Source organism: Mirounga leonina, unplaced genomic scaffold (genome assembly GCF_011800145.1).
Source record: "Mirounga leonina isolate KUSES-001 unplaced genomic scaffold, KU_Mleo_1.0 Mir_101283, whole genome shotgun sequence".
NCBI lineage: Eukaryota > Metazoa > Chordata > Mammalia > Carnivora > Phocidae > Mirounga > Mirounga leonina.
In genome coordinates this window covers 1,662,954-1,684,280 of record NW_023270096.1, presented here as the reverse complement: position 1 = coordinate 1,684,280, position 21,327 = coordinate 1,662,954, and the positions used below count along the sequence as shown (strand labels likewise).

The 21,327-nt window shown below is 36.5% G+C and overlaps 1 protein-coding gene across 9 annotated transcripts in view; it reads left to right on the top strand.

The window, feature by feature from the left end:
* EDA2R (ectodysplasin A2 receptor) overlaps window positions 1-21,327 on the top strand; it is a 62,573-nt gene that overhangs the window by 10,869 nt on the left and 30,377 nt on the right. For 6 of the 9 annotated variants that reach the window (XM_035012293.1, XM_035012255.1, XM_035012347.1 and 3 more), the window contains exon 2: window positions 5,191-5,287. In XM_035012293.1, coding sequence (XP_034868184.1) covers window positions 5,201-5,287 — 87 coding nt within the window. In that variant the 5' untranslated portion in view covers window positions 5,191-5,200. Of the gene's footprint in view, window positions 1-2,532; window positions 4,930-5,190; window positions 5,288-21,327 lie in introns of those variants that run through there. The other 3 variants (XM_035012422.1, XM_035012093.1, XM_035012180.1) reach the window with 2 other exon arrangements.

Below are 21,327 nucleotides of genomic sequence, written 5' to 3'. Positions count from 1 at the left end.
TCTGGTATTTCATGTAAATGTAATCATACAATATTTCTTTTTTTGTGCCTGGCTTAGCATACTGTTTTCAAGATTTATCCATGTTGTAGCACGTCTCAAGTACCTCATTCCTTTTTGCGGCTGAATAATATTTTGTTGTGTGGTTAGAGATGGACATTCAGATTGTTTCTACATTTTGGCTATTATGAGATACTAGGAACTTTTGTGTACAAATTATTTTAAAGTATTTATTTATTTGACAGAGAGAGAGACCCGGCGAGAGAGGGAACACAAGCAGGGGGAGTGAGAGAGGGAGAAACAGGCTTCCCACTGAGCAGGGAGCCAGATGTGGGGCTTGATCCTAGGACCCTGGGATCATGACCTGAGCCGAAGGCAGATGCTTAATGACTGAGCCACCCAGGCACCCGTGTACAAATTTTTACGTGGATATATACTTTCAATTATTTTGGGTATATACCTATGGGTGGAATTTCTGGGTCACATGGTAACTCTATGCTTAACATTTTGAGGAACTGTAAAAACATTTTTCAGAAGGACTGTACAACTTCATGTTCTTTTTTACATTACATTTTGCATTATATTTGTTACAAATTTTTTGGAAAAGACTTTTTTTATTCAGTGTTTAAGATTTTTTTTAAAGATTTTATTTATTTATTCATGAGAGACAGAGGGAGAGAGAGAGAGAGAGGCAGAGGGAGAAGCAGGCTCCCCAAGGAGCAGGAAGCCTGATGCAAGACTCAATCCCAGGACCCTGGGATCACAACCCGAGCTGAAGGCAGACGCCTAACCATCTGAGCCACCCAGGCACCCTTCAGTGTTTAAGATTAAAAACTACAAGATTTTGCTTGTAGCTGATGAGTAAAAAGAAAAAAGTTAAATTATCAACTGATTAGCTAGTTAAAATGTTTTGACTCAGAATAAAATTATTAATAGATATTCCAGTTACTTTGTGTAGGCTTAAGAGTTCTGGAGCAAAATAGGTCTAAACAAAATATATCATCTGAGAGCATAGGGCTAATGAGTATATGAATTACTGAGTAAGAAATCTGATAAAGAGAGATTGTGGCAGACCTTTGATTCTTTTAGGCTTCTAGCAGTTGGTTACCACATGCAAGGACCCAGCAGCCAGTTATTTCACCTTTTTACTTGTCTGAGTTAAACTTTAACCCACTAAAGCAGGAATAAAAAGATACCTTATAGATCAGTTGGAAAACATAAAGCAGTCCCAATTCTCCAGCAATATATGAGGGTTCCAATTTCTCCACATCCTTGCCAACACTCACTTACCTCCCTTATTTTTTATTACAGCCACCTTAGTGAATGTGAAGTGGGATTTCATTGTGATTGTGATTTTGATTTGCATTCCCCTAATTGCTAATAATGTTGAACATTTTTTTCATGTGCTTATTGGCCATTTGTATATCTTCTTGGGGTGATGTATATTCAGATACTCTGCCCATTAAAAAAAGATTTTATTTATTTATTTATTTTTAATTTATTTTAGAGAGAGAGAGATTGAGAAATTGAGAGGTTGAGCGGGGGAGAGGAGTAGATTCCTTTTTCCTCAAGCAGACTCCCCACTGAGTGTGGAACCCTACTCAAGGCTCAGTACCAAAACTCTGAGATCACGACCTGAGCCAAAACCAAGAGCTGGATGCTTAACTGACTGAGCTACCCAGGCACCCCTACTTTGCCCATTTTTAATTGGGTTGTCTTTATTTCTGAGTTGTCAGACATAACTATATATTCTACATATAAGTATTTTATCAGATCTCTAGAATTTTCAGGGTTTTTCACCATTTACATAGATTGTCTTTTTATTTTTTTTATTTTTTATTTTTTTTTAAAGATTTTATTTATTTATTTGAGAGAGAGAGAATGAGAGACAGCACGAGAGGGAAGAGGGCAGAGGGGGAAGCAGACCCCCCGCTGAGCAGGGAGCCCGATGCGGGACTCGATCCCAGGACTCCAGGATCATGACCTGAGCCGAAGGCAGTCGCTTAACCAACTGAGCCACCCAGGCGCCCTGTCTTTTTATTTTTTAAGCGTCCTTTGAAGCACAAAAATTTTACATTTTCATTAAATACAATTTGTCTATTTTTTCTTTTGTTGCTTGTGCTTTTAGAGCTATATCTAAAAAAACAAACAAACAAAACAAACAAACAAAAAAACATTGCCTAGTCCAAGGTCACATATTTACACCTATATTTTTATAAGAAAAATGAAAAATTATAAAAAAAGATTTCTTATAAAGAAAATTCTTATAAATAAGAGTTTTATAGTTTTGTCCCTTACATTTGGGGCTTTGGTCCATTTTGAGTTAATTTTGCATATAGTATGAAGTATCCAATTTGATCATTTTTCATGTGAACCATTTGTCACAACACCTTTAAAAAAAAAAAAGCTGTTCTTTTCCCATTAAATTGCCTTAGCACTCTTTTTGAAAATCAATTGACCATAGCATAACAACTTTATTTATAATGGCCACAAATTGGAAAAAGCCCAATGTCCATTAACCAAAAAAAAAAAAAAAGTATAAATAAATTATGGCATATACATATAATGGGATGCTAAACAACAATGGTAAGGGACAAATGTTGCTGCACACATGATGGATGAATCTCACAGAAATAACATTGAGCTAAGAAAGCCAGAAACAAGGATGTTCTTGTATTAATTCAATTTATGTGAAGTTCAAGGACAGATAAAACTAATAATGGTGACAGAAGCCAAAATATAAATTACTTGGGAGAAGGGGATGGTACTGACTAGGAAGGGCCATGAGACAGCCAGTTGAGGTAATGAAAAGATTCTGCATCTTTATTTGGATAGTGTTTATGTGATTATATACATATGTAAAAATTTTATAGGCCTGTCCACTTGATTTTGGATGATTCAGTCTCATCCTCTGTGACATTTTAGAAGTGTGTCTAGATGTAGTTATGAGACACCTCAGAGTAACCCTAATTTTCTCAAAACCTAATTATTATCTCTCACCTTCTCTTACAATAAAAAGGCAATTACATCTGCCAGAGGACAACTGATGACCACAGGGACGAATTTGACATAACTTCTGAGTTTGCCCCTGGATAATAACATTTAACCATTATTAAATAGTTTTCCTGTATGCCCTGACTTCAAAACAGTCCAGAGTCTATGTTATTTTGTTCTCTGTAATAAAGACAATTTGTTAAGCTTATAATGAGAGACAATTTATTTTGTATTATAAGCAGTTTGACAAAAACGGGGGGTGGGGGAAAACTGTCTGTTCATTCCCTGGATTCTGCTATGAGGATTTAGTAATAAGCCTGTCTTGCCTAAACATATGTCTCAAAGCCTGTGTTAGAGGGATGTGTTAAGATTCATGACAAATAACATTTATTAGATAAATGGGGGTCTGGAAGTCAAACAAAACAGAGTGTTTTGGACACCCAGAGGCTAGAAGCAGCTGCTGTGGAGATTTCAGATGCCTATGTCAGGAGCTTATCTCAAGGGCAGGGCTACTCTTTGGCTTCTGACAATGTTTTTCTGCTTTTGTGGGTAAGAAAAAGATACAGGGTAGTTGTCCAGACCAGTATGCTGGCTCTGTGCCCATGACACTTAATTCCCTTGTCATAAGGCCTATGGGGCCACTGATAGTTTTGGTCCTTACTAAGAAGGGTAGGTATGGAGGGGACTATGTTTATTGAGGCTGACAACTATGGGCCAGTAATTGAAACAACACAAGAGGTAACATTTTTAGTTTGTGCAAAAATGAATTTTGTAGCCCACTTTCTTCTGAATGAAGGAATGAGGAAGAATGCTCCAGTTGATGGTGAGAAAAGACACATTCAAACAAGAACGCCAGCCAGGATGATTCACCCTAACACCACTGGGGACTTTTGAGGGGAAGAGTGATGGCCTCTCAGGGTTCACATTCACTCTCCTCTCTTCCAACATACATACTTAGGATTTTCAGCACTTTGAATAGCCACCTGAAGTTCACCTTGGTATGAGGTTAAGGAACAAGCAAAAGAATCTCACACCACCTTTGTCTTTGAATAGTGCAAGTCGTGTGTATCAATTACTTGAGTCTCCCTCATTAAATTCATCTTTGTAGAAAACTTTGTACTTAACTCTGTCTTATTTTGTGTAGCTTTTTCAAGTCTTTGTAATGGTTTGATGGACCTTATAGCTCATTTAATCCTCCCAAGAACTATATAAGGTAGGTGAGAAACATACTGTCCCCTTTTTTCAAATTAAGTAACTATGGCCAGAAAAGATAAAGTGACTCATCCAAGGGCATAGGTTAAAAGAAGAAGAGTTAGGTAAGTTGAACAACTAATCCAGTTTGCCTGAAACTGTCCCAGTTTTAGTACTGAAAACCCCATATGCTGGGGAAGCCTCTTAGTTCTGAGCAAACCTGGATAATTGGTTACCCTATACCCAGGATTAAACTCTATTTCCCAGCTCTCAGGTCAATGCTAGTGATACTGCCCTATGCCATGTGTATTCTGAGAACTGTTATCTGAGTAGTGTTTCTTCTTCTCTACACCTTAGTGTACCAGGATATTTCTCCATGGTGGGTCACCTCCCCTCCCACTCTTCCCTAGGGCAGAAGCAATGACAGCTAGTGGCCCTCAAAGGTATTCAAGACAGTTTTGGCAAAAGAAAACCATGTTTCAGTTTTCTTATCCACCCAAACAATGACAATAATCCCTATAGTGCTTACCTCTCATGGTTATTGTGTGGATCAAATAATAATGGATGTGAAAGTGCTTTCTAAACTGTTAATAGCTGGTCACATGTGAAAAATTGTGGTTATCCTCTACCCACCCAGACGGAAGCTAGCTCCTTGTCTTACTCTCTTTCCAGGTCAGCAAGTGGTACAACAAGTAACTGTGTGAACTTTGGCAAATTTTTGGCCTCTGTGCCTCAGTTTCCTCATATGTAAGTTAAGGATAATAATAATGTCTGATATGGTGGTGTAAAGTATTCAATGAATTATTTTTAAATATAAAGCATTTAAAAGAGCTCTGGGCACATGGCCAGGGCTATATAAGCATTAGCTGTTTTGGATTGGCTTCCTCAACCCCTGTAACTCAGAGCCAGAGACTATATTAAGTGGACCCATAAACCAAGTGACCCATAAACCAAGCCACCACTTTCCATTTTCACTAGCTCCCTAGTTTTTGTGTTATGTACCCACAGCCTTCCCACCATGGATTGCCAAGAAAATGAGTACTGGGACCAATGGGGACAGTGTGTCACCTGCCAACTGTGTGGGCCTGGACAAGAACTCTCCAAGGTAAGTACCTCTGGTCAGGATACTTATTTCTGTCACATTCTAGGAACCAGCCTCACAACTGAGTGGGTCCAAGATTAAGAGAGTCAACCCCACCTGTGTCTAATCCAGTCTAGCAGGCAAAACATGGAATCCAAAGATTATGATAATAGCAGTGACAGTGCCAACAAAAAGCCCACCTGACCGGATCAGGGTCAGGGGAGGGTTCCATGAGATAATGGCATATATCAAGAGGAAATAAGGAATGCAGAGGCCTAGGAAGACTATTTAGCATTAGGGAAATCTGTCAACAAAATTAGGGTCCACCCACTTGGGATTCGGGAGCCAGATGTTAGGTCTGATCTGTTACAGAGCTACTTTAGATCAGGTAGCGGAGGAAGGCCTCTCTAAGGAGGTGTCTTCTAGGGACAGAATATAGCTAGTACAGAGTCCCAAGGTGGGAATGAATTAGGCATATACAAGGAAGAAGAAGAAGTTTAGTGCAGCTGATGTATGTTAAGTGAAATAGAGAATGGTACACAATGAGGTCATAGAAGGAGGTATGGGCCAAACTATGTGGAGTCTTAAAATCTATGATGAAAAGTTTTCATTTTTTCCCTAAGTACACCAGGGAACCTTTGGGGGGTTTTGAATAGAAGAGTGACATGATCCTATAAGTAAAATAAAATATAGCAGTTATTTAGCCCACATTCCTATCTCTCTATTTCACAAAGTCCCAGAGACACCAACAAATGCAAGCACCAACTCTAATTTTAACTCCTTATGTGTAACATTCTGTACCACAGAGGAGTGTCCACATGGTTGATAAGGAATCCCAGGACCCAGGAAAGGTCATCAGAGGTTAGATCATGTTGGGCATTGGGATGGACCTGATGGACTAAACTGCTTGGCTTAACATAATCTATTTTCAGTATTACATTGATCTTCATGTTAAAAAGTCTTGGCACTCTCATTAAGAACAATCTCTTACAAATGTTTCTATCATGTACATGACTATTATGTTTAAAGCCATCCATGTTTACAAACCTGAACTTCTCCAAGGGAGAAAAATAGGTCTTTCTATGTATCAAACTGCTGTTACCAAACTCTTAAAACATGATCCATGATGAAATGTACATTTGTGTATTTCAGCACCACTAGAAAGCTCAGAGACAATGAATGAGTTGCAATGTTGTGTTCCTGCAAAAACTTTATATGTAAACAGATTGTACTTGTATAGCAGTCTGTACCTGTAAAGGACTTTCATGTAGATTATCTAATTTGGCTCTTAGTCCCACCAAGGAGGTATTAAGAACGCCATTTTAGATTAGGAAACTAAGACTCGGAGAGGATGCATGACTTTCCCAAAGTCAAAATGGTTCAGTAAAAATAAACATGAGCCAGATAAACAAGGGTTTGAGCCTCAGCTTTGCTGTGGGGAAATTAGTTTAACTCTGACTCAATTAGGATGTGCTAAATTAAAAGTAACATAAAGCAGCAGTGACTTGAACCATAAACACATTTATTTATGTAATGAAGTTTAGAGGTCAGGAGACTGTGGTTGGTTGAGCTGATCAACAATGTTGTCAAGGACCCAGGCTCTTTTTATTCTTCGGTTATCTTGTTTTGTCTTCATGCTTGTGTCCTTTTGGTTGCCACAACTCAAAGCATCACATCTTCACAGCATAGTCAAAGTCAGGAAGAAGGGGCAGGGACAAAGTACCTTGACTTTTATTAGGGAAGAAGTATTTTCTTAGAATACTTCCTAGAAGTATTTTCCTAGAAGCTCCTCAGCAGATTCCCCCTTATATCTTATGGGTGCAAATTGACTGCTGTATTTCTAAACTTCAAGAAAGGTTAGGAAATTAATACCTGGCAAATGGGAATGGGATTGCCATAATTAACTAAGGCCAATCAAGCATCAGTTCTTGAGACTGGTCACCTTGCAACTGAGAATGAAATCAATGTGCTATTAGTAAATAAGAAACTGGGCAATAACTTTTAGATAAGGAGCTAACATCACCTGACACAGCCTTGTATTTACTTTTATTTAGTTTTAGAATTCACTCATATGGATTGTAAACATTACTATAAATAAATCTTTACAGAAAATCAACACTATTTCCTCAGGACATATTTTTAGAAGTGTAATTACCATGCAAAATAATGCAGACTGTTTAGAAATTCTTGAGATATATTAACAGATAACACTTCTGATTTTTTTTTTACTAATTTCCATTACAAATATATTTATTTTCAATAGTGCATGGATTTCTTATATCCTAAAAGCCAAACCACACATGAATAATGCATGTTTCTATAATCTATTAATTTTATACCTTCTTTTGTAATGTTAAATTACTAATTTGAGAACTCTCTTTTAAAAGATTTTATTTACTTATTAGAGAGAGAGAGAGAGAGAGCACAAGACGGGGTAGGGTCAGAGGGAGAGGCAGGCTTCCCACGGAGCAGGGAGCCTGATATGGGACTCAATCCAGGATTCCGGGATCATGACCTGAGCCGAAGGCAGTCGCTTAACCAACTGAACCACCCAGGCACCCCAATTTATGAGAACTTTATATTATTTTACTTTTTTTTATTTGATGGGGAAAAAACTTTTTTTGTGTTTATTATTTACATTTTCAATTTTGTGAACTATTTCAGATTGTTTTACTCTTCATTGTTTATTGTTTATTCTTTAGTAGTTTAAGAAACTAGAGTAGACAGACAGTATAGCAGAATATGGAGTGTTTTTTAAATTTTCTTTTTATTATATAATATTTTCAAAAATCAGAAATGGTTTTGAATTTTGTTTCATTTTATCAGCTGTATTGACAATTTCATCTATTCTCCTCTTGACATAATAATTTGATTGTATATATCAATAAATTCCAAAAATTAAAATATCTTGCATTTCTAGGATAAGCCAATTTTGATTGTGATTTTGGGTTGCATATGCTTTTATGTTTTAAAAGTTCATATTTTATAATACATAAATACTTTTATAGCACTATCAGCATCAAAATTTATATAAGAATTGTGCTAACTAGGGGTGCCTGGGTGGCTCAGATGGTTAAGTGTCTGCCTTCAGCTCAGGTCATGATTCCAGGGTCCTGGGATCAAGCCCCACATCGGGCTCCTGGCTTAGCAGGAGTCTGCTTCTCCCTCTCCCTCTGTCTCCCCCCCTGCTCATGCTCGCTCGCTCTCTGTATCTCTGTGTCTCAAATTAATAAATAAAATCTTTAAAAAAAATTGTGCTAACTAGGTAAAATTAATTAAGAATATTGATATTCTTCTAATTATAAAACAGTTTTGGGGGCCATAATCATTTGAGAGAATTACTTTTGCCTCCTAATTAGGAAAGATTCTCAATATAATATTTTGCATGATACTTTATTCTTTTTTAATTTCCTAGAAAACAACTTATTCATTCAAGAAGTTATTTTTTTCTGGTTCTTTTTAATTTTATTTTATTTTAAAGTGTTATGTTAGTCGCCATATAGTACATCATTAGTTTTTTTTTTTTGCTTCTTTTTAAATTTTATTTTATTATGTTATGTTAGTCACCATACATCATTAGTTTTTCATGTGGTGATCCACGATTCATTGTTTTTGTATAACACCTAGTGCTCCATGCAGTACATGCCCTCCTTAATACCCATCACTGGGCTAACCCATCCCCCCACCCCCTCCCTCTAAAACCCTCCGTTTGTTCAGAGTCCATAGTCTCTCATGGTTCGTCTCCCCCTCCGATTCCCGCCCCCCTTCATTTTTCCCTTCCTTCTCCTAATGTCTTCCATGCTATTCCTTATGTTCCACAAATAAGTGAAACCATATGATAATTGACTTTCTTTGCTTATTTCACTTAGCATAATCTCCTCCAGTCCCATCCATGTTGATGTAAAAGTTGGATATTCATCATTTCTGATGGCTGAGTAATATTCCATTGTATATATGGATCCTGCCACACTACTGAATTGCTGGATGAGTTCTAGTAATTTGGGGATGGAGTCTTTTGGATTTTCCACATAAAGTATCATGTCATCTGCAAAGAGAGAGAGAGTTTGACTTCTTTGCCAATTTGAATACCTTTGATTTCTTTTTGTTATCTGATTGCTGTTGCTAGGGCTTTTAGTACTATGTTGAACAATAGTGGCAAGGATGGGCATCCTTGACGTGTTCCTGATCTTAAAAGAAGTGTTCTCATCTTTTCCCCATTGAGGATGATATTCGCTGTGGGTTTTCTATAGATGGATTTTATGAACTTGAGGAATGTTCCCTCTATCCCTATATTCTGAAGAGTTTTAATCAGGAAGTGATGCTATATTTGGTCAAATGCTTTTTCTGCATCAATTGAGAGGACCATATAGTTCTTCTCTCTCCTCTTATTAATGTACTCCTTCACATTGATTGATTTGTGAATGTTGAACCACCTAGCATCCCAGGGATAAATCCCACTTGGTAGTGTGGATGATCCTTTTAATGTATTGTTGGATCCTATTGGTAGGATTTGGTTGAGAATTTTGGAATCCATATTCATCAGGGATATTGGTCTGTAAGTCTCCATTTTGATGGCATCTTTGCCTGGTTTGGGGATTAAGGTAATGCTGGACTCATAGAATGAGTCTGAAAGCTTTCCTTCTGTTTCTCTTTTTTGAAACAGCTTCAGGAGAATAGGCATTATTTCTTCTTTGAATGTTTGGTGGAATTCCCAGGGAATCTCTCAGGCCCTGGACTATTGTTTTTTGGGAAGTTTTTGATCACTGTTTCAATCTCGTTACTGGCTATTGGCCTATTCAGGTTGTCAATTTCTTCCTGTTTCAGTCTCAGTAGTTTATAAGTTACCAGGAAGGCATCCATTTCTTCCAGGTTGCTTAATTTATTGGCAGAGTTGTTGATAATAATTTCTTAAAATTGATTCTGTTTCCTTGGTGTTAGTCGTGATCTCTCCCTTTTCATTCATAATTTTATTAATTTGGGTCCTTTCTCTTTTCTTTTGGATAAGTCTGACCAGTGGTTTATCGATCTTATTAATTCTTTCAAAGAACAAGCTTCTAGTTTTGATGATCTGACCTACTGTGTTTCTGATTTCTAATTCATTGATCTCTGCTCTAATCTTAATTATTTCTCTTCTAATGAGTGCCTTAGGCATCATATGTTGCATTTTCTCCAGTCCTTTAAGGTGTAAAGTTAGTTGGTGAATTCGGGATTTTTCTATTTTTTGAGTTAGGCTTGGATGGCTAAGTATTTCCCCCTTAGGACCACCGTTGCAGTTTCCATAGGTTTTGGACTGATTTGTTGTCATTCTCATTGGTTTCCATGAATTGTTTAAGTTCCTCTTTGATTTCCTGGTTGACCCAAACATTCTTAAGGTGAGTGGTCTTTAGCTTCCAAGTGTTTGAATTTCTGCCAAATTTTTCTTGTGATTGAGTTCCAGTTTTCAAGCATTATGGTCTGAAAATATGTAGGGAATAATTTCAATCTTTTTTTTTAAGATTTTTTATTTATTTAACAGAGAGAGAGACAGCGAGAGAAGGAGCCCAAGCAGGGAGAGTGGGAGAGGGAGAAACAGGCTTCCTGCTGAGCAGGGAGCCCGATGCAGGGCTCAATCCCAGGACCCTGGTATCATGACCTGAGCCAAAGGCAGAAGCTTAACGACTGAGCCACCCAGGCGCCCCGGGAATAATTTCAATCTTTTGGTATCAGTTGAGACCTGATTTGTGTCTCATTATGTGGTCTATTCTGGAGAAAGTTCCCTGTGTGCTCGAGAAGAATGAGTATTCTGTTGTTTTGGGGTGGAATGTTCTGTACATATCTATGAGGTCCATCTGGTCCAGTGTGTCATTCAAAGCTCTTGTTTCCTTGTTGATTTTCTGCTTAGATGATCTGTCTATTCCTGAGAGTGGAGTATTAAGGTCTCCCACAATTAATGTATTATTATCAATATGACTCTATTTTGGTTAACAGTTGGCTTATGTAGTTGGCTGCTCCCATGTCAGGGCTATAGATATTTACAATTGTTAGATCCTCTTGTTGGATAGACCCTTTAAGAATGATATAGTGTCCTTCTGTGTCTCTAACTATAATGTTTAACTTAAACCTAATTTGTCTGATATGAGAATTGCTACCCCAGGTTTCTTTTGAGGTCCGTTGGCATGGAAGATGGATCTCCATCCTTTCACTTTCAGTCTGGATGTATCTTTAGGTTCAAAATGAATCTCTTGTAGAAAGCATATGGATGGGTTCTGTCTTTTTATCCAATCTGCAACCCTGTGCCATTTTATGGGAGCATTTAGGCCATTCACATTGAAAGTGATTATTGAAAGATATGAATTTATTGTCATCATGTTGCCTGTGAAGTCCTTGTTTCTATAGATTGTAAATTTCTGTTGTATATCACTCTTGGGGTCTTTCTCCTTTTATAGCACACCACCTTATTATTTTTTGTGGGGCCAGCTCAGTGGTCACATATTCTTTTATTTTCTGCCAGTCGTGGAATCTCTGCATCTCTCCATCCATTCTAAATGACAGTCTTGCTGGATAAAGTGTTCTTGGCTGCATGTTCTTCTCATTTAGTATCCTGAATATGTCTTGCCAGCCCTTTCTGGCTTGCCAGGTCTCTGTGGATAGGTCTGACATTATTCTGATGTTCCTCCCTCTGTATGTAAGGAACCTCTTCCCCCTAACTGCCCTCAAGATGGTTTCCTTATTCTAAGATTTGGGAGTTTTACTATTACATGCTGGGGTGTTAGTCTGTTTTCCTTGATCTTGGGAGGAATCCTCTCTACCTCTAGGACATGAATGTTTGTTTCATTCCCAGATTAGGGAAGTTTTCAGCTACAATTTGCTCAACTATATCTTCTTTTTTTTTTTTTAAGATTTTATTTATTTATTTGACAGAGAAAGACACAGCGAGAGAGGGAACACAAACGGGGAGTGGGAGAGGGAGAAGCAGACTCCCTGCCGAGCAGGGAGCCCGATGTGGGACTCGATCCCGGGACTTCAGGATCATGACCTGAGCCGAAGGCAGTCGCTTAACCAACTGAGCCACCCAGGCGCCCTCAACTATATCTTCTAATCCTCTCTCTCTCTCCACCCCCTCCAGGATTCCAATAATTCTGACATTGGAACATTTCATGCCTTCACTTATTTCTCTAATTCTGTTTTCAAGGATTTTAAGCTGTTTCTCCCAGGCCTCCTGTTTTTCCTTCTTTTCTATCTATTTGTCTTTTAGATTACTAATTCATTCTTCTGTCTCATTTACCCTAGCTGTTCGAGTATCTAGAGTAGATTGGATCTCATTGATAGTATTTTTAAGTTCTGCCAGTTCAGCTCTCATTTCTGCCATTAGAGCCTCTACTAGACTCTATGTTGCCATTAATCATTTTCTCCATTCTAGCTATTGTCTTCATAACTGTTACCCTATAGTCCATTTCCAACATCTTGCTTATATCTATATCTATTTGTAAATCTGTGGCATAAGTCACAGTCTCTGAGTCTTTTCTATTTGGGGGGTTCCTCCTCCTAATCATTCTGTTAAGTGGTAGTTGAGGGAATGTACAGAGTCCAAATTATTTCCCACAACCCAAATAAGATGCACCTGTTTTGTAGGGACCTTAGGGTTGTTGTCATCCTCTTGTTCTCCCAGCCTGTCTTCTGGGGGACGGGCTTGCTGGGCTCTTATTCAGGCAACCCTGTTTGGGCAGAGTTGCCTTGCACCCTGTGGGGGTGATGGGCTCAGTGGAAACCTGTGTTTTGGGGCTTTTGTTTTCTGGTGGCTTTCTGCGTCTCTTCCGAGAGAGCAGAAGAAACCATTTCCAACCCTCTGCTTCAGAACTGCGAGATCTCCGTCTGTTCTTCAGTGAGCTCTCCAGGCCATGATGTCTCTGTTTCTGTCTGTGTTGCTAAAAACTGCAGTGCCCTGGGTTGTGTGTCCCTCAACTTCCAGGTCCAGGCACCTCTCTGCCCTTTGTGCTTCTAAAACTGCCAGCTGCCCCCAGTTAGCATGGGTGCCCTTGCTGCTCCAGGTTGCAGTCCAGGAGGCTGCCCTAAAGTCCTTTTCCCACCACTACCGACTACCGGACTGTGAGTCTGTGCCCGTCCCCAGTGCGGGAGTCTTTCACCCACCGGTGGTGCAGGATCCCAACGGCTCCCTCCCCCTTCCGTTTATCTTCCAATATGTGCCCTTGGAATCATGGTTCCCAGTTTCATACCTTGGAACCAACCACCTGTGGAATTCTGTTTGTAGATATCCAGATATATCTTGTTACATCTCAGGCTTATTTCATGGGTGGTCAGAGTGGTGTGGTAGATATCCAGCTCAATTCAGGGGACCAGTTGGAATAGGGTCCCCTACTCCTCCACCATCTTTTCCTCCCCCCCCCAAGAAGTTATTACTGAGGACAATTTGATAGTGTTTATTTTTTTAATTTTTTAAATATTTTACTCTTTTATTTGAGAAAGAGAGAGAGAACGAGTGGGGGGAGGGGCAGAGGGAGAGAGACAAGTAGACTCCCCACTCAGTAGGGAGCCTGATGCAGGGCTGGATCCCAGGACCCTGAGATCATGACCTGAGCCACCCAGGTGCCCCTGATAGTGTTTATTTTTATCCATTATGCCAATATCTGCTTTTAATTGGTGTGTTAGACCATTTATATGTAAGGTAATGATTGATATATTAGAGCATAAGTCTGCCATTTTATTATTATTTTTTTATTTTATGTTTCTTGTTCCTCTGTTTTTTCTTGCCTTCCTGTGGGTAAATTGAACTTTTTTTTTTAAGGATTCCATCTTGATTTATGTTAGTGTTTTGTGTAGTTTTGTATAGACCACTAAGAAAGAGGTCATTCTGGGTACTACAATATATACATGCAACTTAACATTCTCTACTTGGTATCAAGATTTTATTATTTTGTAACATAAATTTCACTGGTAATGGTAAACATACATAGTTAAATTCTATAATATGGTAACAGTGGTGCATTACTCACAACTCTAGTTTAAAAGTAAAATTAATGTAGCAAAAATAACCATACTATTGGTTATGGTTTTTAGTTACACAATATAAAAACATCTACAGACATTCCCCAACTTACAATGGCTTGACATACAATTTTTCAACTTTATGATGGTGGAAAGGTGATAAACACTCAGTAAAAAACTAATTTAAATGTTGAATTTTGGTCTTTTCTTTGGTTATTGATATGTGGAACAATACTCTTTCGTGATGCTGGGCAGCAAGAGTAAGCTGCAGCTCCAGTCAGCCACATGATCATGAGGTTAAACCACCAATACAATTGCAACCATTCTGTGCCCATAAAATCACTCTGCTTTTTTTAACTTTCAGTACAGTATTAAATAAATTACATGAGATATTCAACACTTTATTACAAAATAGGTTTTGTGTTAGATGATTTTGCCCAATTCTAGGCTAGTGTAAGCATTCTGAGACCATATAAGGTAGGGTAGACTAAGCTATGATTTTCAGTAGGAGTATTAAATGCATTTTTTATTATATTTTCAACTGATGATTCATTTATTGGGATATAGCCACATTGTAAATTGAGGAGGATCTGTAAATTGTAATAGCAATAACCTAAAATGTGAGAGGGAGAAGTAAAAGTGTAAAGTATATGAATTTTATTGAAATTAAGTTGTTATCGGTTTAAAATAAGGTGTCAGAAGTTTAAGATATTTTATTTAAGCCTCGTAATGACAACAAGGGAATGTCTTGTTATAATAACACAAAAGAACACAATAAAAATGTGAAGGCATACTGATACTAAAAGACATCAATACACAAATAAAAGACAGGAAGATAAGAAACAGAAACAATGGATCTATAAAACAATCAGAGAACAATTAACAAAATGACAATAGTAAGTATTTACCTATCAGTAATTACTTTAAAAATTGATTAAATCCTCCAATCAAAAAACATAGAATGGCTGAATGGATAGAAAAGCAAGATCCCACAATATGCTGCCTACAAAAGACTCACTTTAGCCTTAAAGATAAATATAGACAGAGTGGGAGTGAAAGAATGGAGAAAGACATTTCAAACAAATGATGTAAAAAACAAACAAAAAACCCAACAAGGTAGCTGTACTTATATCAGACAAAATAGACTTTAAGAATGTTAAAGAGACAAGTTAATTATATAATGATAAAGGAGTCAATACATTGAGAAAATATAACAGTCGTAAATAGTTATGTGCCCAATATTGGAGCACCTAAATATATAAAGCAAAAACAGAGCTAAAAGGAGAAATACATAGTAATACAATAATAGATTGGGACTTTAATTCTCCACTCTCAACAATGGATAGATCCAGAGAATCAATAAGGCAACAGTTGATTTGAACAACACTATAGACCAAATGAACCTAATGGATATATATATAGAACATTCTATCCAATTACAGCAGATACACATTCTTCTGAAGTGCACATGGAATATTTTCTAGGATAGACTATGTATTAGGCCACAAAGGAAGTCTTAATAATTTCAAGAAGACTGAAATCATGCCAAGGGTCCTCTGACCACAATGGTATGAAACTAGAAATCAATAACAAAAGAAAAACTGGAAAATTCATGAATACATAGAAGTTAAACACACCCTCTTGAACATCCAATGGCTTAAAGAAGAAAATAAAGGGGGGTAAAAATTTCTTGAGACGAACAGAAATAGAAACACCACATACAAGAACTTACAGGATATAACAAAAGTAATTCTAAGAGGGAAGTTTTTAGCAATAAATGCCTATATTAAGAGCAAACTACCTAATTCTATGGCTTAAGGAACCTGAAAAAGAACAAACTGAGCCAAAAGTTAGTAGAAAAAAAGAAATAATAAATATTAAAGAATAAATAAATGAAATAGAGAACACACAAGAAATAGGAAAGATTAACTAAACTAAGAGTTGGTTCTTTGAAAAGATAAACAATTTATAAACTGTTAGCTAGAATAATCAAGGAAAAAAGAGAAAAGACAAATCTAACAGAATTATAAGTGAAAAAGCAGAAATTACAACTGATGGCACAGAAATTCCAAGGATCATAAGAGGCTATATTAAAAAGTATATTATAACAAACTGGACAACCTAGAAGAAAAGAGAACAAATCTTAGAAACATACAACTTACCAAAACTGAATTCAGGAAGAAATAAAAAAAAAAAAATCTGAATATACCAATTACTAGAAAGGAGATTAAATCAGTAGTTAAAAAAAAAAAAAAAATCTCCCAATAAAGAAAAGCCAAGGATTAGATGGATTTATTGGTGAATTTTACCAAACATTTCAAGAATTAACACTAATCCTTTTAAAATTCTTTCAAAAAAACCAGAGAGTAGGGGACACTCTCATACTCATTTTACAAGGCTAGCATTATCCTGATTACCCAGAAAAGATTATGAATAGAAAAGAAAACTACAGGCCAATATCTCTGATGAATATAGATGCAAAAATTCTCAATGAAATACTAGCAGACAAAATTCAGAAGCACATTAAAGGGATAATTTAGCATAATCAAGTGAAATTTATCCCTGTGATGCAAGGTTGGTTTAACATTGCAAATCAATTGATGTGATGCATCACATTAATAAAAGAAAATTATTATCATCTCAATAGATTCAGAAAAAAGCATTCAACAAAATTTTACATCCACTGATGATGAAAAACTCCTAACAAATTAGACATAGAAGGAATGTATCTCAACATAATAAAGACCAAATATGACAGATCCATAGCTAACATTATACTGAATGGTGGAAAGAATGAGAAATTTTTCTGTAAGATCAGGGTGCCCACTCTCACCATTTCTATTCAGCATAGTACTGGAAGCCCCTGCTAGAGTAATTAGGCAAGAAAAAGAAATAAAATGTATCAGATATGGAAAGAAAGAGGTAAAATTGTATTTGCAAATGGCATGCTTTTATACTTAGAAAATCCTACAGACTCAATCCAAAAACTGTTAAATCAATGAATTCAGTAATGTTGCAAAATGAAAAATTAACATACAAATATCAGTAACATTTCTACACACTAAGAATAAAATTTCTTTTTTTTAATTTCTTTTTTATTTTTATTTATTTATTTGACAGAGAGAGACACAGCGAGAGAGGGAACACAAGCGGGGGAGTGGGAGAGGGAGAAGCAGGAAGAATAAAATTTCTGAAAAAGAAATAAATTGATCCCATTCACAATAGAATCAAAAGCAATAAAATATAAATAATTTTTTAAAGATTTATTTATTTTAGAGAGAGAGCATGGGGGAAGGGCAGAGGCAGAGGGAGAGAGAGAATCTTAAGCAGACCCTGTGCTGAGCATGGAGCCTGAGGCAGGGCTTGATCTCACAACCCTGAGATCATGACCTGAGCCAAAACCAAGAGATTATGACCTGAGCCAAAACCAAGAGTCAGATACCTAACTGACTGCACCCCCCCCAAAAAAAATAGGAATAAATTTAACTAAGGAGGGGAATGATATGTACACTGAAAACTATAAAACACTGATGAAAGAAATTGAAGAGACATAAACAAATGGAAGGCTATTTAACATTCATGGATTGGAAGAATTCATATTGTTAAAATGTCAATACTATTGAAAGCTATATATAGATTCAATGCAATCTCTATCAATATACCTATGACATTTTTATAAGAGTAGAAAAAACACTCATAACATTTATATTGAACCACAAAAGACCCCAAATAGTCAACGAAATACTGAGAATGAGAATGAACAAAGCAGAGGGTATTACACTTCCTGATTTCAAGTTATACTATAAAGCTATAGTCATCAAAACAGTATAGTACTGCTGTAAAAATAGACAGACAAATGGGACCAAATTGAGAGCCCAGAAATAAACACAAATATATAGTCAATATTTGACAAGGGAGCCAAGAATACTCAATGGAGAAAAGACAATCTCTTCAATAAATGATGCTGGGATAATTGGATAGTCACATGTATGAGAATTAAACTGAACCCATATCTTAACACCACTCACAAAAAATAATATTAAATGAATAAAAGACTTAAATGTAAGACCTGAAACCATAAAGCTTCTAGAAGAAAACATAGAAACAAAGTGTCTTGATGTGGGTCTTTGTAATGATTTTTTTTTCTATATGATACCTAAAGCACAGGCAACAACAACAAACACAAAGGTGGGACTATATCAAACTAAAAAGCTTCTGCAAGGCAAAAGAAACCATCAACAAAATTAAAAGATGACCTACAGAATGTGAAAAAAATATTTGCAAATCATATATTTCATAAGGGGTTAATAACAAAACATATGAAAGCTCATATAACTCAATAGCATAATAAGAAATAGCCCAATTAAAAAATGGGCAAAAATGCTGTACAGACATTTCTCCAAAGAAGATATATGAAATTCCAACAAGATAGATGAAAAGATGCTTAACATCAATAGTAATTAGGGAAATGCAAAATAAAACCACAGTGAGATAACACCTCACACCTGTTAGAATGGCCATCATCAAAAAGACAAAAAATAAAGCCTGGCATGGATGTGGGAAAAAGGAACCTTTTTGAACTTTTGATGGAATTGTAAAAAGGTACAGCCATTGGAAAACAGTATGGAGGATCCTCAAAAACTTAAAAATAGAACTACCATATAATTCAGCAATTCCACTTCCGGGAGTATATCCAAAGGTAACAAAAACACTAACTTGGGAAGATATCTTCACCCCCATGTTCATAGCAGGATTGTTTACAATAGCCAAGATGTGAAAACAACCTAAGTATTCATGGATGAATGAATAAATAAAGACTTTGTGGCACACACACATACACACACAATGGAATATTAAGCCATGAATAATGAGAAAATCCTGCCATTTGTGACTACGTGGATGGACATTGAAGGCATTATGCTAAGTGGAATAAGTCTGACAGAGAAAGACAAATCCTGTATAATCCCACTTATATGTGGAATCTAAAACTCATAGAAATCTAAAACTCATAGAAAAATAGATCAGACTTGTAGTTACCAGAGTCAGGGTGAGGGATGAATAAAAATGATCAGACGGTACAAACTTCCAGTTATAAGATAAAGAAGCACTAGGGACATGATGTGCAATGTGATGACTGTAACTAACACTGCTATATGACATATAAGAAAGTTATTAAGAGAGTAAATCCTAAGAGTTCGCATCACAAGGAGAGATTTTTCTTTTTATTGTATGTGTATGAGAACATGGATATTTGTTGAACCTGTTGTAATCATTTCACAATATATGTAAATCAAACCATCATGCTGTATACCTTAAACTTCTACAGTGACACATGTGTATTATTTCACAATAAAACTGGTAGGAATTTACCGTACTGAGTAAAGTTTTAAAACATTTCTTCCACTTAGGTTTCTTTACTTTCTCCATTTTTAAATACTGCCTTGAGTATCAAATAGTGTGATTTTCTTTTGAACATGGAACGTAATTTATAAAACTCATGAGAACAATTTATTGTTATACCCATATTTTTATTCTTCCTTCCTGTCTCCAAATTCCTTTTAAAATTTTATCATTTCTTTTCTGTTTGAAATTTCCTTTGTTTGAAGAACTCCCTTTAGCCATTCTTTAAGTGTAGATTTACTACCAACAAATTATTTGTTTTTTTGTTTGTTTTTTCTTGTTGTTTTGAGTTTGTTTGTTTGTTTTGCCTTAGAACGTCTTTTTTTCCCCCTTCATTCCTAAAGGGAAGCTTAGCTGGGTGTAGAATTTACACTTGCAACAGTTCTTTTATTACTTGAAAAATATTGGTCACTTCCTTCTGGCCTCCATTGTTTCGGATAGAAACCCACTGTCATGCCAATTGGTGTTGTCTTTAGGTAATGCCATTTTTTTCCAAGATACCTACTTTGTCTTTAGTTTTCAGAAGTTTCATTATAATGCTTACTGTTATATATTTACTTTAATTTATTCTACTTGGGATTTGCTCACCTGCTTGAATCTGTAGGTCTTTTGCCAAATTTGTGAAGTTTCTAGCTTTTATTTCTTTGAATTTTTTTTTCAGATACTTGTTCTTTTATTTTTCTTTTCATGAAATTCTGATAATACAATTGTTTACTATTTTGTTATTGTCCCACAGATCCATTATATTTTCAGTCTGCTTTCTTCCTGTTCATTTTGCATAAATTCAATTGCTCTGTCCTCAAGTTCAGTAACTCTTTCATCTGTCAGTTCTTTTCTACTATTCAGTGAGTTTTTTGTTTCATTTCTTTATTTTTACAGTTTTTATGTGAAAATATTTTATAACTTCTTGCTGAGGTTTTCTAATTCTTTTATTGCAAGATAATTTGTAGTTGCTTGTTGAAGCATTTGTATGATGGCTGCTTCAAAATCCTTGTCAGGTAATTCCAACATCTGACTCATTTAAGTGTCAGTTGATTGCCTTTTCTCATTTACGTGATTTTCCTGATTCTTGTTATAATAGGAGATTTTAAAAAAGTATATATTTTGGATATTTTGATAATCATGTTAAGAGTCTAAGGGTTCTAGTAAATCTTGTATTTTAATAGGTGATCACTGGTTTAGCACATCTGCTTTGACCTACTTTGTGAGTATGGTTCTAATGACAGTTTAGTTTTAAGGGTCTTTGTAGTATGACTTTAGTCTATATAGTTTATCTTGTGCTGCTGTGGCTCTCACTACTCTTTATTCGTGCTGCCAGAGGGGTAAAAGGGATTTCCCTGGGCTAGGCATTAACTGGTGCTTCTCTATTGCAAAAAGGAAGTCTCTGAGTTGTAGAGAGGAAGAACACTTCCCTGGTCAGACTATTTGTTGTTGTAGGATACCATTTGCCAGTGCACCATGGTGCCTGTCTCTAGGTGGGGAAGAAGAATCTTAGACCTAAAGGACAAAGAGGCTTCTTGGACTGGGCACTGGTGGCTTTGAGATCCATCTGGACAGTACCCTGGCAGCTGGGTGTCTCTGATTGTGGATGAGGAGACTCAGGGCTGCAGGTAAGAAGCTTCCCAGGCCAGACCACTTGTGACAGAACCATTTGTGTCTCATGTTTGTTTACTTCTGAAACA